At 38.3% G+C, this 18,403-nt stretch overlaps 5 protein-coding genes across 13 annotated transcripts; 2 read left to right on the top strand and 3 right to left on the bottom strand.

Moving 5' to 3' along the window:
- Positions 1 to 178: 178 nt before the first annotated feature.
- LOC115621767 (E3 SUMO-protein ligase PIAS1) lies at positions 179 to 9,718 on the bottom strand. 9 transcript variants are annotated; one of them, XM_030515564.1, is made up of 8 exons: positions 9,416 to 9,713; positions 7,961 to 8,626; positions 7,647 to 7,887; positions 7,345 to 7,579; positions 7,120 to 7,286; positions 6,961 to 7,052; positions 6,741 to 6,891; positions 179 to 775 (listed from the first exon to the last, which is right to left on the bottom strand). In XM_030515564.1, exons 1-8 carry the CDS (start codon positions 9,536 to 9,538, stop codon positions 720 to 722), a joined length of 1,731 nt encoding a protein of 576 aa, XP_030371424.1. In that variant the 5' UTR covers positions 9,539 to 9,713; the 3' UTR covers positions 179 to 719. The 9 variants fall into 9 exon arrangements, with proteins under 9 accessions (XP_030371424.1, XP_030371416.1, XP_030371442.1 ...); XM_030515556.1 differs by lacking the exon at positions 179 to 775 and adding an exon at positions 1,000 to 1,262; XM_030515582.1 differs by lacking the exon at positions 179 to 775 and adding an exon at positions 1,387 to 1,968 and having other exon boundaries at positions 9,416 to 9,712.
- Positions 9,719 to 10,772: 1,054 nt separating this feature from the next.
- On the bottom strand, positions 10,773 to 12,469 carry LOC115633170 (phosphorylated adapter RNA export protein). Its single transcript, XM_030530584.1, has 5 exons — positions 12,425 to 12,469; positions 11,624 to 12,374; positions 11,414 to 11,505; positions 11,081 to 11,357; positions 10,773 to 11,017 (listed from the first exon to the last, which is right to left on the bottom strand). The coding sequence occupies exons 1-5, from the start codon at positions 12,467 to 12,469 to the stop codon at positions 10,818 to 10,820; spliced, it is 1,365 nt and encodes a 454-aa protein (XP_030386444.1). The 3' UTR covers positions 10,773 to 10,817.
- Positions 12,470 to 12,597: 128 nt separating this feature from the next.
- On the top strand, positions 12,598 to 14,914 carry LOC115622318 (protein SDA1 homolog). The gene is made up of 3 exons (XM_030516228.1): positions 12,598 to 13,137; positions 13,222 to 13,383; positions 13,440 to 14,914. The coding sequence occupies exons 1-3, from the start codon at positions 12,664 to 12,666 to the stop codon at positions 14,871 to 14,873; spliced, it is 2,070 nt and encodes a 689-aa protein (XP_030372088.1). The 5' UTR covers positions 12,598 to 12,663; the 3' UTR covers positions 14,874 to 14,914.
- On the bottom strand, positions 14,907 to 15,677 carry LOC115622327 (RNA-binding protein 8A). The gene is made up of 2 exons (XM_030516240.1): positions 15,539 to 15,677; positions 14,907 to 15,442 (listed from the first exon to the last, which is right to left on the bottom strand). The coding sequence occupies exons 1-2, from the start codon at positions 15,597 to 15,599 to the stop codon at positions 15,006 to 15,008; spliced, it is 498 nt and encodes a 165-aa protein (XP_030372100.1). The 5' UTR covers positions 15,600 to 15,677; the 3' UTR covers positions 14,907 to 15,005.
- A 133-nt stretch (positions 15,678 to 15,810) lies between these two features.
- On the top strand, positions 15,811 to 18,278 carry LOC115622724 (glucose 1,6-bisphosphate synthase). The gene is made up of 3 exons (XM_030516768.1): positions 15,811 to 15,834; positions 16,071 to 16,277; positions 16,344 to 18,278. The coding sequence occupies exons 2-3, from the start codon at positions 16,117 to 16,119 to the stop codon at positions 18,052 to 18,054; spliced, it is 1,872 nt and encodes a 623-aa protein (XP_030372628.1). The 5' UTR covers positions 15,811 to 15,834; positions 16,071 to 16,116; the 3' UTR covers positions 18,055 to 18,278.
- Positions 18,279 to 18,403: the final 125 nt, after the last annotated feature.

Raw genomic sequence — 18,403 nt, 5'->3', positions numbered from 1 at the left:
CTAAAGAGGCTGCCAAATTACATATTTTTTCCATGATTGATGATTTGATTTGTAATATATTTTTTCGAACAGCTGTTTCCAGAAACTCTACAGTGTGACTGAAAAAACTTCGCAAAATACGGCTACACCATTTGTAACACAGAAATTCGAATTTTAATATTAGGATAGCCGTTCCCTACAAAAAAAAAATTTTTCTATTATGTTTATTCTTTTTAGCACACAAAACATTCAGCGTATTAAAGTTTCACCTTGTGGTGGACGTAGAAAATTTAATACCATAATTGATAATCAACTAACAATAACTACTACTAATATGAAAAAGGCTTTTATGACATTTTGTTCGGTCATCTATAAGATGTTGGTATAAAACATAGCCACTAGTGTTGCAGTGTTGCCAAACATTCGAAATGACAAATTGCCACTAGCAAGTGCATACGGCAACGCCCAAGCAGTTGTTTATTTTACCCGTATTCGCAACGGCTTTTTAATAATGTTCCTTCTTTTAATATGTTATATGTAAGTAAAAAGCGTTTATTGATACTTGTCATGATAAATTATGACTTAAAAATAAGTTCATCATATAATATTTAATAGAATATTTTAAGGTATAGAAACGTAAAAATAATTACGGTCAACACCCAATAATAATACAAATCTTTGGATGTTTGGCGTCTTTAAATACAAGTAAAATTTGAAGTCCATTCTGGACGCTGAAAATCTTATGGCGAATCTGATAGTTCAATAACCGAAACATCTATTTTTGTTGTGTCGGGATCTGAAAGAAAAAAATGCGTTCATTGTAAAATAAAAAAGCAAATGATATTTATTTAACTAAAGCTTTTGGTATAAATGTTTATGCAAACAAAAGTTAATTCTTCTACACGTCTTCAATAAAACAACATGCCATTCAAATTTAAAACAAAATTATTTAATTCATCGTTAACATTTCGGCTTTATAAAAAAAATTCATATATTTTTATAATTGATTTATTTTTTTATTGCTGTTTTATGTTTCCCTGCGTAATTTAAATTCCCATTTCAACAAAGCGAAACAACCATAAAAAATTATGTTGCGGGATCTTCCAGTTTTGAATTTCTTCGTAATAATATTTGTATAGTATTTGGGGTGATCTACTCGTGCCATTATGGGTGGAATATACACGATTTAGTAAAACATGCAGCTGTTTCAAGATGATATAAGGATTATAAGGATTTGTCTCGTGGCAACACCTTAAAATAACTTTCCAGCGTTTTCTCTTTTCCTAAATGAATAATTATAGATGTCAATATTTAAAGATCATAGAGTTTTAGTATATACGATACTTTTTGCTTTATTTATAATTTATGTGTATATTAAATGTAATTTGTTTGTTTCGTCAGTTTGTGTCTTTAATAAAATGACATACATACATATTTGGAACCATAATATAATCATAAAACTGAAATAAATTGTTCTTTTTAATGTAATGCTATGTGTTTTTTATTATAATCGAATATTGAAAATTAAGCCCGAATGCATATCTACATTCCAATGCAATGAACTTAACGGCTAATTTATTGATTATTTAACTTAAAGTCGATGCTGTCCTTTTGTTTTTATTTCATATATGTAGTTATGGTAGATACTTAAATACTAGCATTTTATTTATGTTTGTTTCCAACTAGTCTTTATGTACTATTGTGTTATTCATAGGGCTCCTATTTGTTTATTGTATATGATGACCGTTCGCGCCATACATCAAAATATAGATAAATTAATAAGTAAAAATTTAGCTAAAAGCGTAAATTCTTCAATACGAAGACAAACATAGAATAAATAAGTGTTAGGATCTCTTCAATACATATACCTAAATCATGTATTCGGTGTACCAGAGTCAACAGCGGCCGGGAAAACTTGGGAGGAGTTCTTAAAGGCAATGCGCAAGCAAAAACGACAGACTGCAAGGAAAGCGCCTTATTAAGTGCGCCCTGTAACATACAAAAACGAATAACGTGAACTTGAAAAATTGAATAATGAGTTTCAAAATTCTAAAAACTGGGCGGATGAGTTATGCAGATGCTAAATGCTAGGTATGTACTTAGCCTGAATCAATGACAAATGGGAATAGCCTCTGAAAGCGCATTAAGATAAGGTAAGCAGTATATAATGCCAGCAAATTTAAGCCGATGTTGAATTTTTGCAATTTGGGCAAAACCAAAGTTAACCTTAACAAAGACCGCAACAAAACAACTACATAGGTACCGAAGAAAAATCAAAATGTTCGATATGAGTGGAAAACGAAAATCGAAAGAATATTAATCAAAGAATAATGTTGCTTTCTATTTGGGTGTGGTGTAGGCTTGTCTGTTTTTGGTTGTGGTTGTGTTCGTCTTGCGAATTTACTGTTTTGTTTACAACGCTGTCTGCAACGCAGCCCCATCACTATTGGGCATTAGGATTCTGTGCAGTTGCTGTTGCAGCAGCAGCAGCCGCCACTGCAGCCAGATCCAAAAGTTGAAAATGCTTTTGATCGGCAACCGCGGCAGCCAGGGATTCCAGTAAGCTGGCATGCACTGCTGGTTGATCGCTTAACAATTGTTGGTGTTGTTGCTGCTGCTGCTGCTGCATTTCTAATGCTGGCTGCGACTGTGGTGATTGCTGCTCGGGGGGTTCTTTGTTGCGATAACGCACATCGGCGGCGGCACAAAGACAAAGTATAGAGAGAGAGAGAGAAAAACAAATCAACAAGTTACTACAAATTTTTCTATATATATATGTATATGTGTAGAAGCATATTTTATATATAAAATGAAAATGTATAGCACATACAAAAAATGTTGCGCACCTATGACTACACGATAGGAGTGCAAACATTTTTCCAAGTTTAAATATATGTATATTTATAAAATAAGAAATATTTAAATCAACAACAAATTAATATTGATATTGTTATGTAAAATTAATTTTTATTCTTATCTTTAAAATAATATAAGTTCAAAATAAACAATATTTGCGAATTAATTATATTGTAAAAAATTGCTCAGTTTGGACTTCTTCATTGCAATTATATTCTAAGAATGAAACAATAGGCATTTGAAATCTAAAATATGCTTTAAATACTGGAGATACAAGTTCATTTATTATCAATAGTTTTCAGAGCTTTGATACGTTTTCTTTCACTATATCTTCTTGAACATTCTCTGGCAAGTTCTTTTCGTTGCCGGTTTACTTCTTCAATTTGTTGTTTTTCTAATCTTTTCATTTCATCCGACACAGGCTCATTTATGACCAGAGAATCCAATTGTTCTAGGTCTTTTCGTTTTTTTCTTTCACGATATTTCTGCATACGTGCATTAGCCAGTTTCCTTCTGTGTTCCCTTTCATCGGTAGATTTGTTTCTTTCATCCATTTTCTCTAAAAGGCAATGTTTTATTAATTGTACATCCTTCAACATATATTCTCATGAATATGTACGAATTAAATGTCAATTAATTTACGTATTCTAAATTATTTATCAAATTGGTCTTCCTAATTCAGTCAACATTTCTGATTATCGAATAAACTTTTATAAAAAAAATCCTTTTTAATTGATCAGCTGAATTAATTCTGATGAACTTGAATTTTTTGGTTGAATAGGATAAGAGATTAACGACAATATAAAAGAAATTTTAAAAACTTTCTTTGTTTATTTTAACAAACACTAAATAAAGATTTATAAAAAATGGTTTTCTCATATGCGTCGGCCTCAGCAAAACCGCGCCTAAAGAAGTTTTCACTTCAATAAAATGAATAAATAGTCTTTGTTTGTTGGAAAACGACAACAAAGCAATACAATTAAAGCGTTGGTGACCGCAAAAACCAAAGATCAATGCACAATAGTATTGATTATTTGTAAAGAAAACGAGGAGCACCATTTCGTGTTCAATTATTAATATTGTGAAAATTTTCACGAATTTTTCGCCATGTAAGTTGTATAAAAATGTTAATTATGAAAAATTTAATACATCCGAAGTAGCTTTTTTGAACAAATAAGTTGTTCAATTAAAAGGGACTTTTTCATTTAAATTTCTTTGCTATTCCGAAAATTGGAGTGAATTAAGCGGGAAAACCAACTGCTCAAAATCAATGAACCGGGAAGTTCAATTAAGCGGGAACCCCTGTAATATTTTTAATAAATAAACTAGTTGACATTTAATTCGTTGATACTCATGAGAATATATGTTGAAGAATGTATAATTAATGAAACATTGCTTTTTAGAGCAAATTGATAAAAGAAACAAATTTAATGATGAATGGGAACACAAAGGGAAACTTTGAACAATTGGATACCCTGGCTAGAAACGAGCACGTGATCGATAAAATGAAAAAGATAAAGAACAACAAATTAAGAAAGCAAACTTGCCAGAAAATGTTCGAGAAGATACCGTAAAAAACTGCAATGAAGGGCAAAATTCTAGAATATAATTAATTCAAAAATATTTTGGCTTATTTTGCAATTAATATTACTTCACGGCTAAAGTAAATAAATAGTCAATATCAACATTAATTTATTGTTGATTTAAATAATCCTACTTTTATAAATTTAATTAAATATACATACATGCATTTAAGCTTGGAAAAATGTTTTCACTTCTATGGTGTGGCCAAAAGAACACACCCTCTGTTTTTTTAATAAGCAAAGCAAGCTCAATTTATATGGCTATCTGAAGTGCTTGCATTGTTCGTCTTAGTTTCAATACCGTGCATTAGTGGCGGCTTTTTGCTTTTACGAACGCTTATGCTCTCAACTTTTGAGAATAAGACTGCTTTTATGTTATTTTCAAACATGCAAAGATAATGAATTCAGAAATTGGAGCGCGTTTGATGAGTGGAATAGAGTTAGGCCGGCTCAGCCGACCGACCAGGACGGTTCATCGTCTTTAATTACTCAGCAAAAACACGCCTTTAAAAGTTTTCACTTTAAAAACACACAACATTTACTAAGGAAACATCTTAGGAAGCTCTGAGGGCGGGCTTGTAATGCAAGAAGCGACACTAACATATAAAATAAAATAAAAAATTCCTTTAAAAACTGGACTACATTTTATTGCAATTAATCACCAATTTTAATACAATAGATACATTTTCCTGGTGCTTCGTTTAGACATATTGTTGACGTTGGTCTTACAAAAAAAAAAACTCGGAAACTATTTATAAATAAATACAACCAAAAGTGACAGGCTTTTTAATATTTAATTAATTTGAGTTTCTTATTAATTCGGAAATCGGACATACTATGGAGTCCAGACATTAGCACCAACGTGGACCCTGCGTCTTTACCCGATTGGCTGGAAGACTGCAAAGAAATGCATACACATACATTCAATTTTTAGAGCACCGGCACAGCACACTATAACGAGCCATTGATCTGTTATTACACTATGATTCAATAATAAGTGATCTATTCAGAAAATAAAATTGTATATCATAACATAATAACCATCGTTTTAGCTTGAATTGACGTGAATGCGTGTTCGCATCGCAAATGTCTGTTTAGTATTTAAGGAATTTCTACAAGAAATTTTTATTTTTCCTTACGAATAAAAAGATAACTTTTGAAATGTGACACTCCATTACACAAATAAGGCGGGACAATTAGAGGCTCATTTATATCAGCAAGTGTACTCGGCCAAGCCATCGTGTTGAATAAATATAGTACGAGTGCTACCTCTACCTTCTTGACCACCACCCATACGCATCGGTTCTTCAGAACACCGCCGATTTTTCATATCATTATTTGAATCAGAAGAGCGCTGCATCTTATTGTCACGTAGTTGTGAAGCTACTTCAGAACGGCAGGGACCACAAATATACTGCAAAAAGTGCTTTATATGCGAAATGAGGCCCATTGATTTTAAAACAATTCCCAGTATAGCCAAGCTTAAAAGAAAACGGGCAAAGAAGAAGGCGTCGGTGCGCAACCATCTCGCCAATGCCGGCGCATGGTAGATTATGTAGTCATCATTTGCAGCTAATATGACATGGCTAATATATTCGCATATGAAATTTAGCAGCTTTAGCATAGACACCCAGACATGCAGCATCAGCAGCTCCAACACATAAAGCGTGATTAACATTTGGATCAGCACAGCGCCCATGCGATGAGAGCGGTTTTGCACAGGATCCGTGTTCCAATCCAGACGCAAACGTGTCAACATTATCAAAAAAGAGATTGTGACTAAGACGGACGCAAAGTTTGGCAGCAAGACGGTTGCATTTGGGTTCAGGACTGAGATCAAGCTCACGCCATTGAGGTGCATAATTAGACCAACTGCAACAATGGAAGCACTCTCAGCCTTGTTAAGATTCATATCGTGATTGGGAATTTTGTAAACTACCGATTTTTTTTTTGTTTAAAATTTAAATTTGTTTTACTTTTACGTGTGAACTCTGTAGTTTTCAACAAAGAACTGAGCTTTGAAAAATAAAAGGAAATCAAATGCCTCCTATTTTCAAAAACAAATCAAAGTTTAAATTTATAAATCAAGTACCAGGAGTAAAAATAACAATTTCATCCATTTCAACAGCTCTATAATTGATTTTTCTTTGGGAAATAGTAATAATGTGTTGAGTGAGTGTTAGTGTGTGTGTGTGTGTATGGGTGTATATGTGAAATAATTTCCTTATAATCTTATCAATAGCGCTTTTTCATAAACATATCAATACCTCTCACTATACAGAAATAGGGTTCTTGCTTAGTAAAAAAATGAATCCAACGTACCAGTTTTTTGAGGCTGCTGCACCATTGGATAAGCACTGCGTTGAGTGCCACCATTACCATTTGAAGTTGAGCTGACAGCTGCTTGTTTGGCAGGAGGACGACGTTTAGCCAGTGGCATGTCGTCATCCGAATCGCTAAGCGTCAGATCAACCTGCAGCATAGCAAACGCAAATGTTAAAACCAAGTGTTCTTTTTTTTTCAGTATATCAATCATACTTACTAATTCATTGTTTGAACTTGTAATTGGTTGCTCTTGTGTTGCTGATGATAGATCTTCTTTAACTGGTTTTGTGTCATCTGTGGTGATTACCTCTGTTAATAACAAGCCAATGCATTTAGTAGTGGCTTTTATATGTTTTTTAGCCATTCGGATGCTTACCAACATCATCTGATATAACTTCAACTTTCTGCACTGGCTTTGAGGGAGTGTCCAAAACTTGTGCTTCGCTGCGCAAACTTGGTGTACTCCAAGAGCCGTCTTGGTGCAACTGAATCTCCGTGTCATCGCTTTTAAGCAAAGACGAGCCTAAAACTTCTTGGAAGTATCTGCAAATGTAAACTAATAAGGGTATGTGGCTACACGTAAGCTGTTTAAGCTACGCACCCATCGATCACCAAGTTGTCATAGATGGCAGGTTTATCACACACCGGACAATTCCAGGTGGGCTTGCGTTCGTTCATTTGCAGGTAAAGACTTGCATCAAAGCATTGCAAGTGCGAACAGGTTGAGGCGCGGCACGGAAGGGACATTTTCATTTTGCCTAAGGGACAATTCAGCGATACCTTAAGCATTGTTGTTGCTATTTCGCAGTCAGCATCCTCCGTTAGCTTCTCTTTTACTGCAAATAAAACATATGCATGTTTATTAGAGTTCATAAATAGGTGTGCTCTTTTTAGTACACATACTTAAGCCGCGCGTGTAGTCCGCTGGTTTCACACCTTTAGTCTTCATACGGTGCAGCAATTGCGCAGATGTAAGTTTCTTTACCAAATATACGGCCAGGCAGTAACTGCGCGTGTAATCTGGACACCATTGCACCATTATGGTATTGGTCACGGTCGGCGACAGTTTCACATTTGAGGTGACATTAACTGGCCGTGGCGGACGTTTTGGCTCCACATTAGGACGATTTGTAGGAATGACATTCTGTAAAAACAAATATACATTCGTATTTTATACAGGCCCATGTTAAATGTACAATCGTTAAAGCCAAACGTACAGGCAGCTGACATAATTTGTTGTTCACTTTAACGTTAACATTTGGCGGAAAACAATCCTCCTGATCGCATGACGTCTCAACCAGGCAAAAACGCAGTTGCACCTGAATGGCATGCTCCACTTTTGAGCTGTTGCGTATGTCCCGATTTGAGGCAATTTCTGTTGCCTGTTGTGGCGTAAGCGTAAAGTAGAAAGGCACCTCTTGAACGCGCTGGGTGTTGCGCGGCACCAGGGTTGACGGCTTTATTAATGTGCCGAGCACATCGTAGAACGCAAGCTTTTTTAAGCGAACATCTGGGTGAATTGGCAGCTGATTGTTAATGCTGTGGGTATGAAGAAAGGGCACAGAGACGGGCATCTGTGTGGGGCCAGCGGCAACTTGTGTGGGTGCGCCACCAACTAAAGCCGCAGGATTCGGCTGCACTGACGGTAACATGTGCGAGTACATTCTGGTAGGATCTATATACTGCAGATTGGCGTTTTGTTCGTGTACGGATTGAGCGTAAACTTCCTGAACCTTAGGTGCGAGCTGTTCCAAATCTGTACGCAGGAGCGTTAATATGCGACTTTGCAAATCGTTTTTTCGTCCAGCGAAGGATATATTAAGATATGATAAAATTTTCTGCAGCTCTACAACACGAAGCATCTGCACCATTTGCTCACATTCCTGAAATCAAAAGATTATGGAAAAAATTATAACTTGTGGAAAAGCAGGATACATTCCACTTGTACAAACCAAACGCACACGCACCCATAAACGTGCATGTATGTATATAAATACATACATTGTATGTACGTTACGTACTTGCATATGTATTCACGCACACACTAACATATATACATGCATACACATTTATGCACAGGGATAGACGGCATTTGTAAATATGTATGTATTACAGAAAGCATTGCAGCATCCCAGCAGTTGTTCTATGCTATCAATTTAACACAATCCATAAAAACACTGTTTGATTTTACTAAACTATTCACATTGAACTACCAACTCACAGCATGCAGAAAGGGTCAGTAAATGTAAAATCGCATGTCCACAACTTTACCTGGTTGGCGAAAAGTGGCGTTCATTGTATGTAATTGCATTTCATATGTGTAGCCGCAATACCCTAGCGGCCTATTTACACTTATATAATAAAGTTAAATTGAACAGCGAGTGAAAGCTGCATTAAAAATTGTAATTAAAATTCCATTGAAATATCTTTTTCTAATCACACAAATGTTGTTTTGCCAGCCAGGTTGTAGGAAATATGGCGGAGTGCAGTGTTGCTTAGCATCAGCAGCCGCTTTCCTGGGGCACTACAAACATCGATAACTTTGCGATATTGAATTTGAGAACGTATCGATAGATGTACATATGTATTCACACCCCCTCTTCAATAACTAGTACTATAAATTATCTATTATTGCCAAAATCTTTACGCGGACACAATAATACATTACTTACCTTGTATTTGACAGCATCAAAGGGAATTACTGGTGCTGAAGGCGCCGTGGATGTTTGACGAGCGCCTCCTGATGTAGAAGTTGCGGCATTCTCAGCCTGAGTTTGCGAGCGGGTTTTTCGCATTACAAACAGAAATGAGCTCGAGTTCAAACTTTACAATCACTCAGACTGTGTGATTTGAGTAGCATCAGTAGCTAAATTGCGAACCAATTAAGCACTTTTTTAGCATATTTTGTCAAACACAAATGCCACAAATAAAAAAAAATTAGCGGCGGCGGCGTCCATCCACACAACATGTAAAAATGTACATCGATGTTGGGTGTTTGGAAAGCGTTGCCACTTCGCTCAAATATGTTTGTTTACCTTATACCATGTGGCAACTGACTCCTCCGTCAGTGTTGAAGAGCTTTTAAATTTATATGTATGTTATATCGTTTCCAATGCTTGTCCTTATAATACTCGATTTTTATTTTGTAAAATTTTGGAAACGTCTACCACATTTCAAATATTTTGTCGTTTTTTTAAAAGCCAATTTGCATTTCGTAATAATTGTTTGATATGTCCTTATGCCTGCCACAAGGATTTCAGAAAGTATAGGAACTAGAATAAAACTTATGTATTTGCTGATGCACTCTCTCATTATTAGTGATTTCATAACTTATGTAATTCATACAAGTTTATCCATCCTGTACATCCTTTTGTGTAGTTCCCTCACATCATTCAAAAAATATATACATACATACATATGTATATTGCTACAGATTTGGATCGAGTCCATATTTTACGCAAAGTAGACACAATTGGGTTATCTTAACAAACAAAAAAATAGAAAATCGGGCACTGGATTAATTTCTTTATCATTTTTAGAAAACATCTGTGTTTTTCGACTAAATCTTTTCCAATGCAGATCTCTTTACAAGTAGCAGGTTCAAATCAGGAACTAAATCGAAACCCTTGAAGTTTGTGAATTTAAAGCCGATAGCTTAATTCGCTAATTATCGAGTAGCGCTACCATCGATATTTTCAGAGTTCTACTAGCTAGGCCCCACCAAATAAGTCAGTGTTGCTAAACACCAGCAGCCTCTTGAATGAAACGGATTTAGGCAAACCTTTCTTCCAGATTCCAATTGCTTCAGAGAGACTTAATATATCCGAACTTTTCATGGCAACTAGCTACATATAGTGGCAGAGGAAAGAAAAGTAGCACATTAACAACATATTTATCTTTGTAACAAACACAACATGATTGCATGTGTTGTCAAAGTAGAATCTTACTATAAAACTTAACTGCTATACATTTATTTAGATGTACAAATATGAGTCTAGCTATGGAGATTTAGAAATTCGAACCAAAGCATTGTTTTCAATATAGACCATTTATATTAAAACGCTTTGTGCACGTTTAAAAGAAATCCATTTCACCGCAATTCACGTCCAAAAAATCATCGTCATAGCTTACTAAATCCTTAAGGCCGGCTGTCGAAGCAGCTTTTGATGTGGATGGTATATCCGAATTGTCTACATGATTTATGGTTATTTCGTGCGTCTTATATTCGGGACTACACTGCCCCTGACCTACAGGGGAAGGTGGCGGATTAGACACTGAAAACAAAAATAACAAATTACGGGCTGCCGAAAATTCCTTATTATTAAAAAAAGGCTTACAATTTCCTGGTTGACTCTCAGCGCTGGATTCAGCTCCTTGCATATACAGTTCCTTGCGTGAATTCAACGAAGGCATTTCGGTACTTTGTTTACTTAGACATTTCTTTAGCTCCTCTACCTTACGATCTCGCATTAATGTTTCAATTTGTTTGCGAGACTTATTTACACTTTGGCGATCTTCAGCGAAAATTGACTTTTGTTGCTCTGGCGTGATACTATCGTTGTGTTTCAAGAGGAAAAAAAATACTCCTCCTGGTGTACGCCTTCGTTGGCCAGTCTGGGAGCGGAGAATTCACATTAAATATAGTCAGAACGATTTAATACGCCACTTACCTTGATCATCATGCCGCCATCAGCTTCGATGCGCTGTGTTTCCTTGTATATTTCTTGCAGCAATTCTATGCCGAGTATTTCTATAGCTCTCACTACTCAAAGTAAAAAAAAATTTTATAAATGTATGTATGTATAAATATATACGTAAATATGTAAACGATGCAAACACTTTACATATGTGTAAGTATCATGTTTAAAATCTCAACTCACCCAAAAGCTCGTCTTTTTTCTCGTGTAATTTGTTGGCCATTTCACGGGCCACATCAGAAGGTTCGCGTCCCCTCGTTTCATTTAAATCGAGAATTTGCCTAGGCTCACATGTGTTGTCCGAGGACGCACTAGCAGAGGAAGTGTGACGGCGAGAACGATGTACAATTCGACTTTTAACCGTACCCCGCTGCTGGAGGTAGTCAACGGCTGCACGACCTGATGGACGCCCCCTTTTATGGACTGAGTGCGATTCCTCTTCTTCTGAAGAATTGGATAACCGGCGCTTTAACACGTTCTCCCCGTTGAGGCGATACTTTAACGAAAAATCATAGTTCTCAACGTTGCGGTCACTGGTTCCACGGGTCACGTCACAACCCCTCATATTTTCACTAAGAGTTTCTTCCTGTAAAGCCGCCGTCCACACGTTGTACTTTTTGAAGCGCGCGCGATTCGGCTGCATGTCTGCGTCTGTGGGCGGTACTCGCACCATGACAGTGCGCCTAGTGCGATGTTTTCGCTTCCTTTGACCATCAATTGCGGCGGCATCTGTGCGCAATTTTTTTATGCATCCCTCTGAAGATTCACCCGACGAGGACTCGCTGTTGGTCTGTGAGTCATCATCTAAGGCGCATTGTATCTGGTGGCAGGTGGCAAGCGGGCTCGCAACTTTCTCAATGCCCGTAGTTGGGGCTGATATAGGAGTAGGCCGCTGCAGCGGTTTATAGATTTCGTCATCGGCACTTTCTGACAGCTAAATACACACATGGTTATTTTCTATTTCATTCTCTGCGGCTCACTTACTTCTCCATCCTCCAAATCAACATCATTAGACTGCAAGTCCATCATTTTTTGCGTTTGAGAAAATTAATTCTGCTGCAACGGTGTTGGAAAGCCAGTGCTGCAAAGCGCAAATGCCGAAAAGCTGTTTAAGTGCAGGAGAAAATCAGCTGATAGTCCCACGCGCAGTGGCAGTACCAGAAAACGACACGTGCATACAGCTAAGAGTAACTGTTATTACTTTATTGAAATTCTGCATCACAATGGTGCGCCCCAATAACCAATTGCCGGACAACCTTCCGCAGTTGCAGAACCTAATAAAGCGCGATCCGGAGTCGTACAGTGATGAGTTCCGTACACAATACGAACATTTTCTCAGCTTGCTAGAGGTGTTTGCTTTGAATCCAAGCGTGGAAAATAAATCCCTGGACGATATAATTATGTTTATTGCCCAAACGGCTCAGTGCTATCCAGAAATATGTGAGCAATTTCCCAAACGCCTGGCCGATTTACTGAAAAATTATGCCACTGTCTTGGATCCGGCCATGCGTAATTGCTTTGTGAAGGCTCTAATATTGCTACGTAATAAAAATTTGGTGCCTGCACTCGACCTCTTGGAGCTATTTTTTCAGCTGCTACGCTGCCAGGATAAGAACTTGCGTACTTTCCTACAGACTCATATCGTGACGGATATAAAAAACATGAATGCCAAGCACAAGGACATGAAACTGAATTCGGTAATATAATACTTACTTATAATACTTACTATGTACATACGAGTATTGTCATATTCTAATAATCTCTGTTTGATGATCCAACAGAGCTTACAAAACTTCATGTACACCATGTTGAAAGATGCCAATCCAAAGGCCGCAAAAATGTCGGCTGACATTATGGTGGAGTTGTACAAAAAGAACATTTGGAATGATGCCAAAACCGTGAACGTTATAGCGACTGTCGGCTGTTTCTCCAAAGTAACGAAGGTAAGTTAAATTAGTTCCGCGATTGATCTCAACTTATTTTTGTCAACGTTTCTAAGGTGCTGGTTACTTCGCTAAAATTCTTTTTGGGACACGATGAGGAAGACGAAGGGTCCGACTCGGAAAGTGAGAATGAGGTCGATTTAAAAGGTGCCCTTATGGTTAACCGCGTGAACAAGAAAACCAAAAAGCGGCAAAAGCAACTACAACAAATTAAGAAGCAAGCTATAAAGGCACAAAAAAAGAAAAAAAATGCACCAGCATTTAATTTTTCAGGCATCCATTTAGTACACAATCCACAGGGTATGGCCGAAGGTCTATTCAAGCAATTGCAGGCCACCAACGAACGGTTCGAAGTAAAGTTGATGCATTTGGATGTTATATCGCGACTAATTGGCATACATGAATTGTTCCTGTTTGGCTACTATCCGTACATTACTCGTTTTTTACAACCGCATCAACGCCAGGTTACACGCGTGCTTCAATTTGCTGCTCAAGCCTCCCACGAACTCGTACCTGGAGATATTATTGAACCCATATTAAAGACAATCGCCAACAATTTTATTACCGAAAGAAACTCAAGCGATGTTATGGCCATAGGACTAAATGCAACGAGGGAAATTTGCATGCGCTGTCCACTAGCTATGGGTGAGGATTTATTACAGGATCTGGCCATGTACAAAACGTATAAGGAAAAATCGGTCATGATGGCGGCGCGGTCGCTGATTACGCTTTACCGGGAGCAGTTACCGGCTCTGCTGCATAAGAAGGATCGTGGGCGTCAGACTGAAGCACAAGCGGAGCGAAAAGTACGCGCCTACGGAGAACGAGAAGTTCATAATACAGTACTTGGTGCCGAAGCTCTTCTCAAAGACTCTAAAACAATTGATCTGGGTAGTGACGATGACGACGAAACAGATTCCAATGATGGCGAATGGGTTGACGTTGCCCACAGTGATGGCGACGTCGATGGTAGTGTTGACGACAGTGCCGAAGAGCCCGATGATGATGAAGAGAATGATGATGAATCTGATAAAAGTGGTGACACAGAGAAAAAAATTAATGTTGAAGTGTTGGATCAAAAGGAAGCTGCTCAGGAATTGGCCCTGACACGCATTTTCACAGACGAGGATTTCAAGCGCATAAATGCGGCCAATCTTAAGAAAACTGTGACAAGTGCACGCAAACGTCCGCTGGAACAAGACCGGTCCGAGTTCGTAAAGTTAAATAGTATAGAAATGATTTTCAAGAAGCGCAAGCACGACAAGGAATCCCGCCTGGAAACAGTTCAAGCTGGTCGCCAAGATCGAGAACGCTTTGGCTGGAAAGACGGACGTAAAAACGAACACTGTTCTAAGACAAATCGTGAGAAGCGCAAAACGAAAAACTTTGGAATGTTGAGACAAAAAGCACGTTCCAAAGTCAAAAAGAGTTTTCGCGACAAACAACAAGCATTGCGCAAACATTTGCTTCACCAAAAGAAAATGAAGTAATTGTTAGAGTCAACCCAATAAATTGATTATATGTATCTTTATGTAGTTGGATTTATTTCGGTACTGATATATTAAACCTATGTAAACTACTCTTCTATGGAGTATGTAGCTCTTCGATAGAATGTGGATGCTCTATCTACGACGTTTTTCTGACTTTTTCACACGTTTTGGTCCTTTGACAAAGCACCAATCTACTTGAATGGTTTGCCCCATAATCTCGGCGCCATTAAGAGCTTCCTTTGCTGCAAGCGCTTGCTTGTGCGTTTCATATTCTACCAAAGCATATCCCTTCGAAAAACCAGTACGCCGATCTAAATTCAAATGTATGTTTTTAATTTCGCCATAGTCGCAGAACTTCTCTTGTATTTCGTCCTCTTGGGCCTCCTCATGAATCGAAGTGACAAACAGAATCCATCCCTCCACAGAGCGCTGAGGTCCAGGCTCCAGCTCGTCGTCGTCCTCATTTCGCACGCGCTCATAACTATGTATGGTCTCGCGAGTGTTGCTCTCGCCACCAAAACCGCGTCCCTTGCGGTGTTTAGCTTTCTCCTTTAAGCGCACAATGCCTTCTATAGAGCGTATTTTTCACCATGCGGAGGAGAGAAAATAGCATGAACAACTGGCTCTAACGACTTTAAGAAACACAATTTCTAATTCATACTTACGGTCACCATCCTCGTCGACCTCAAACTCCTCAGCATTATCAATGTCCAACACATCAGCCATTTGTAATACTTTTTACAACTAATGTGGAATATTGTAATTATTTCAGTCGAATGCGGCTCAGGCGTCCGACAGTGATGGTTAAAATTCGCACAATTTTGGTCAAATTAAGTACTTTTCCGGTTTTACATTTTTTAGCACTGCTCAGCATTTCTATCGTTAGTGGCACTGCAATGATTTCTGAGCATTACAATATTATTTTTTGACCTGTGCGGACGGGGCGGTTTGTTTGTTCCGGGTAAGCGGTTGTTTGTGTAAATATATTTTAATTGATAAAGGCCGAACTTGTACTAATCACAATCACACACTCGCTGCTATCTATAGTTGTGCGAAATTGACGTGCCTTCTTTACTACACACCCCATCGGCTTTTTTTGTTTTTCAGTAGGCGGCTGTTCAATGAAATTATTGTCAGTCATTCTATACACACACATTTTCTAGTCTTTTATTTCACAAGTCTAAATTGTTCTTTTAGGATTTACTAAATTTTCGTCAAGGCCGTCGAATCAATTAAATCCAAAATGTGTTCCACTAATACAAGTTTACTATGCGAAATTAAGAACATGAAACTGTCCGGGGATCCTGAGCTGGACCAGCAGATCAGGAATTGGATTAAGTGGGACCGAAATGAAACAACTCGCAACCAAATCATGAATGCTGTCCGATGTGAAGATTGGAACACGTAAGTGCACCGAAAATAGGTAACAACCCCCAAACCCAATAAACGTGGGTCTCTTTTTAACTCTAGGCTGCGAGCGCGACTCTTAAATCGCATAGAATTCGGTACTGCTGGGTTAAGGGCCTGTATGCGGGCTGGGTTCGACTCGATGAATGAATTGGTCGTTGTTCAGAGCGCACAAGGGCTTTGTGCTTACATTAAGGAGCAAGTTCCTGAGGAATCTGAATGGGGCGATAAGGGCATAGTAATTGGATATGATGGTCGTCACAATAGCAAGCGCTATGCGGAATTGACTGCAATTATATTCCTAAATAACAAATTTAGAGTGCAGCTATACACTCGGTTTGTTGCTACACCATTGGTGCCCTTCACGATACTTCGGTTGAAATGTCTGGCGGGTGTCATGGTGACCGCATCCCACAATCCTAAAGAAGACAATGGCTATAAGGTATATTGGAGCAACGGAGCACAGATTATTCCACCACATGACGCTGGTATACAGGAGTCAATAATGAAAAACTTAGAACCGAATGGTGATGCGTGGGATGAATCGGCTCTTTGCGCCAACGACATGCTTAACGATCCATACGAATCTGTTGTGCCCTTTTATTATGATGCGCTTAAGAAATTAATCCCCTGTTCAATGATGGAACAAAATGGCAAATGTTCACTGACCTTTACCTATACCGCTATGCATGGCGTAGGCTACCCGTATGTACAGAGAGCTTTTGATACTATCAACATAAAGCAACCTGTGCCAGTGACGGAGCAAGTGGAGCCTGATCCTAACTTTAGCACTGTCAAATTCCCAAATCCGGAAGAAGGCAAGACATCGTTGGAGTTGGCATTCAAAAGGGCCAATATGTGCAACACTCCGATAATATTGGCCAACGATCCTGATGCTGATCGTTTAGCAGTAGCCGAAATTGATCGTGAAAAGAAGTGGAAAATATTCACTGGTAACGAGCTGGGAGCACTTCTAGGCTGGTGGGCATTGGAAAACTACAAATTCCGTGAACCTGAAGGTGACATCTCGAATTGCGTAATGATTGCCAGCACCGTTAGTTCGAAAATCCTTCGAGCGATGGGCGAACAGGAAGGATTCACTTTCTACGAGACCCTAACAGGCTTCAAATGGATGGGCAACAAGGCAATTGAGGCACAAGCAGAGGGTAAAACAGTTTTATTTGCCTTTGAAGAAGCTATCGGCTTTATGGTGTCCACCAATGTCGTGGACAAGGATGGTGTTAGTGCCGCAGCCCACGTTGCAACCATGGCCTGCTACTTGCGCTCCAAGAAGTGCATGTCCTTACAGGAGAAATTGCGTGATATCTACGAAACATACGGATTCCACACGAGCGTTTGTTCATATGTCATTTGTAAGGATCCAGAGCTAATCAAAACCATATTCACCCGTCTGCGCACATTTGATGAAGGGCAAGAAAATACTTATCCGAAGAGCATATTGAACGGCGAGTTCGAAATCGAGCATGTACGTGATTTGACCACTGGTTACGATAGCAGTACTTCGGATCAAAAGGCTACGCTGCCTGTGAACGAAAACGCTCAGATGATAACCTTCATCTTCAAGAATGGTTTGGTAGTCACTCTGCGCACAAGTGGCACAGAACCCAAGATGAAGTACTATGCCGAGATGTGCGGTAAGCCAGACGACAAGAATTGGGATAAGCTGTCAACCACACTTAAACGCATGGTCGAAGCCATTGTTGATGAATTCTACGAGCCAAAAAAGAATGGTCTTCAGATGAGAGCGGACTAAACAATGCAGAAGCGAATTTGACGGCACATTAAAAATGAGCACTCCACCCAAAATTATAGGTTTAATTTTAAAGCAGTAAAATAAAACTGATACCGATATACCAAATAGCAACAACGGAAAAGTTGTTGATTTAGCCCTAATCTAATATTAAATATGTATTCATAGTAAATAGCACATTATTTATAACCAGAAATAAACATTTCCAGCGAACGCGCACAAACAAATTATTATATTACGCCTTATCAGGTTGAGGTGTTCTTTGCGGGTGGCAATGATACGTATATGTACGAGTGAATATGTTTATACACTAATTTCAGCAAAATCGCGACTGTAAAGAGAATCGTCTGGT

Source organism: Scaptodrosophila lebanonensis, unplaced genomic scaffold (assembly GCF_003285725.1).
Source record: "Scaptodrosophila lebanonensis strain 11010-0011.00,11010-0021.00 unplaced genomic scaffold, SlebRS2 tig00000001-arrow-pilon, whole genome shotgun sequence".
Taxonomy (NCBI): Eukaryota; Metazoa; Arthropoda; class Insecta; order Diptera; family Drosophilidae; genus Scaptodrosophila; species Scaptodrosophila lebanonensis.
The sequence above is the reverse complement of the archived record's forward strand: the minus strand, read 5'-3'. Positions and strand labels throughout refer to the sequence as shown.

Bases quoted from the DNA above. Each gene is read 5' to 3' on its own strand.
- LOC115622327 (XM_030516240.1), bottom strand. From the start codon at position 15,599: ATGGCTGATGTGTTGGACATTGATAATGCTGAGGAGTTTGAGGTCGAC. The intron at 15,443-15,538 runs GTAAGTATGAAT...TACGCTCTATAG, and splicing joins GGTCGACGAGGATGGTGACC to AAGGCATTGTGCGCTTAAAG.
- LOC115621767 (XM_030515509.1), bottom strand. From the start codon at position 9,538: ATGCGAAAAACCCGCTCGCAAACTCAGGCTGAGAATGCCGCAACTTCT. The intron at 8,627-9,415 runs GTAAGTAATGTA...TTTTGATTTCAG, and splicing joins TTGATGCTGTCAAATACAAG to GAATGTGAGCAAATGGTGCA. The intron at 6,892-6,960 runs GTAAGTATGATT...GCTATGCTGCAG, and splicing joins CAAGTTCAAACAATGAATTA to GTTGATCTGACGCTTAGCGA.
- LOC115622724 (XM_030516768.1), top strand. From the start codon at position 16,117: ATGTGTTCCACTAATACAAGTTTACTATGCGAAATTAAGAACATGAAA. The intron at 16,278-16,343 runs GTAAGTGCACCG...TTTTAACTCTAG, and splicing joins CGATGTGAAGATTGGAACAC to GCTGCGAGCGCGACTCTTAA.
- LOC115622318 (XM_030516228.1), top strand. From the start codon at position 12,664: ATGGTGCGCCCCAATAACCAATTGCCGGACAACCTTCCGCAGTTGCAG. The intron at 13,138-13,221 runs GTAATATAATAC...ATGATCCAACAG, and splicing joins AGGACATGAAACTGAATTCG to AGCTTACAAAACTTCATGTA. The intron at 13,384-13,439 runs GTAAGTTAAATT...AACGTTTCTAAG, and splicing joins GTTTCTCCAAAGTAACGAAG to GTGCTGGTTACTTCGCTAAA.
- LOC115633170 (XM_030530584.1), bottom strand. From the start codon at position 12,469: ATGATGGACTTGCAGTCTAATGATGTTGATTTGGAGGATGGAGAA. The intron at 11,358-11,413 runs GTAAGTGGCGTA...CTCCGCTCCCAG, and splicing joins ATGGCGGCATGATGATCAAG to ACTGGCCAACGAAGGCGTAC. The intron at 11,018-11,080 runs GTAAGCCTTTTT...TTTTGTTTTCAG, and splicing joins TGAGAGTCAACCAGGAAATT to TGTCTAATCCGCCACCTTCC.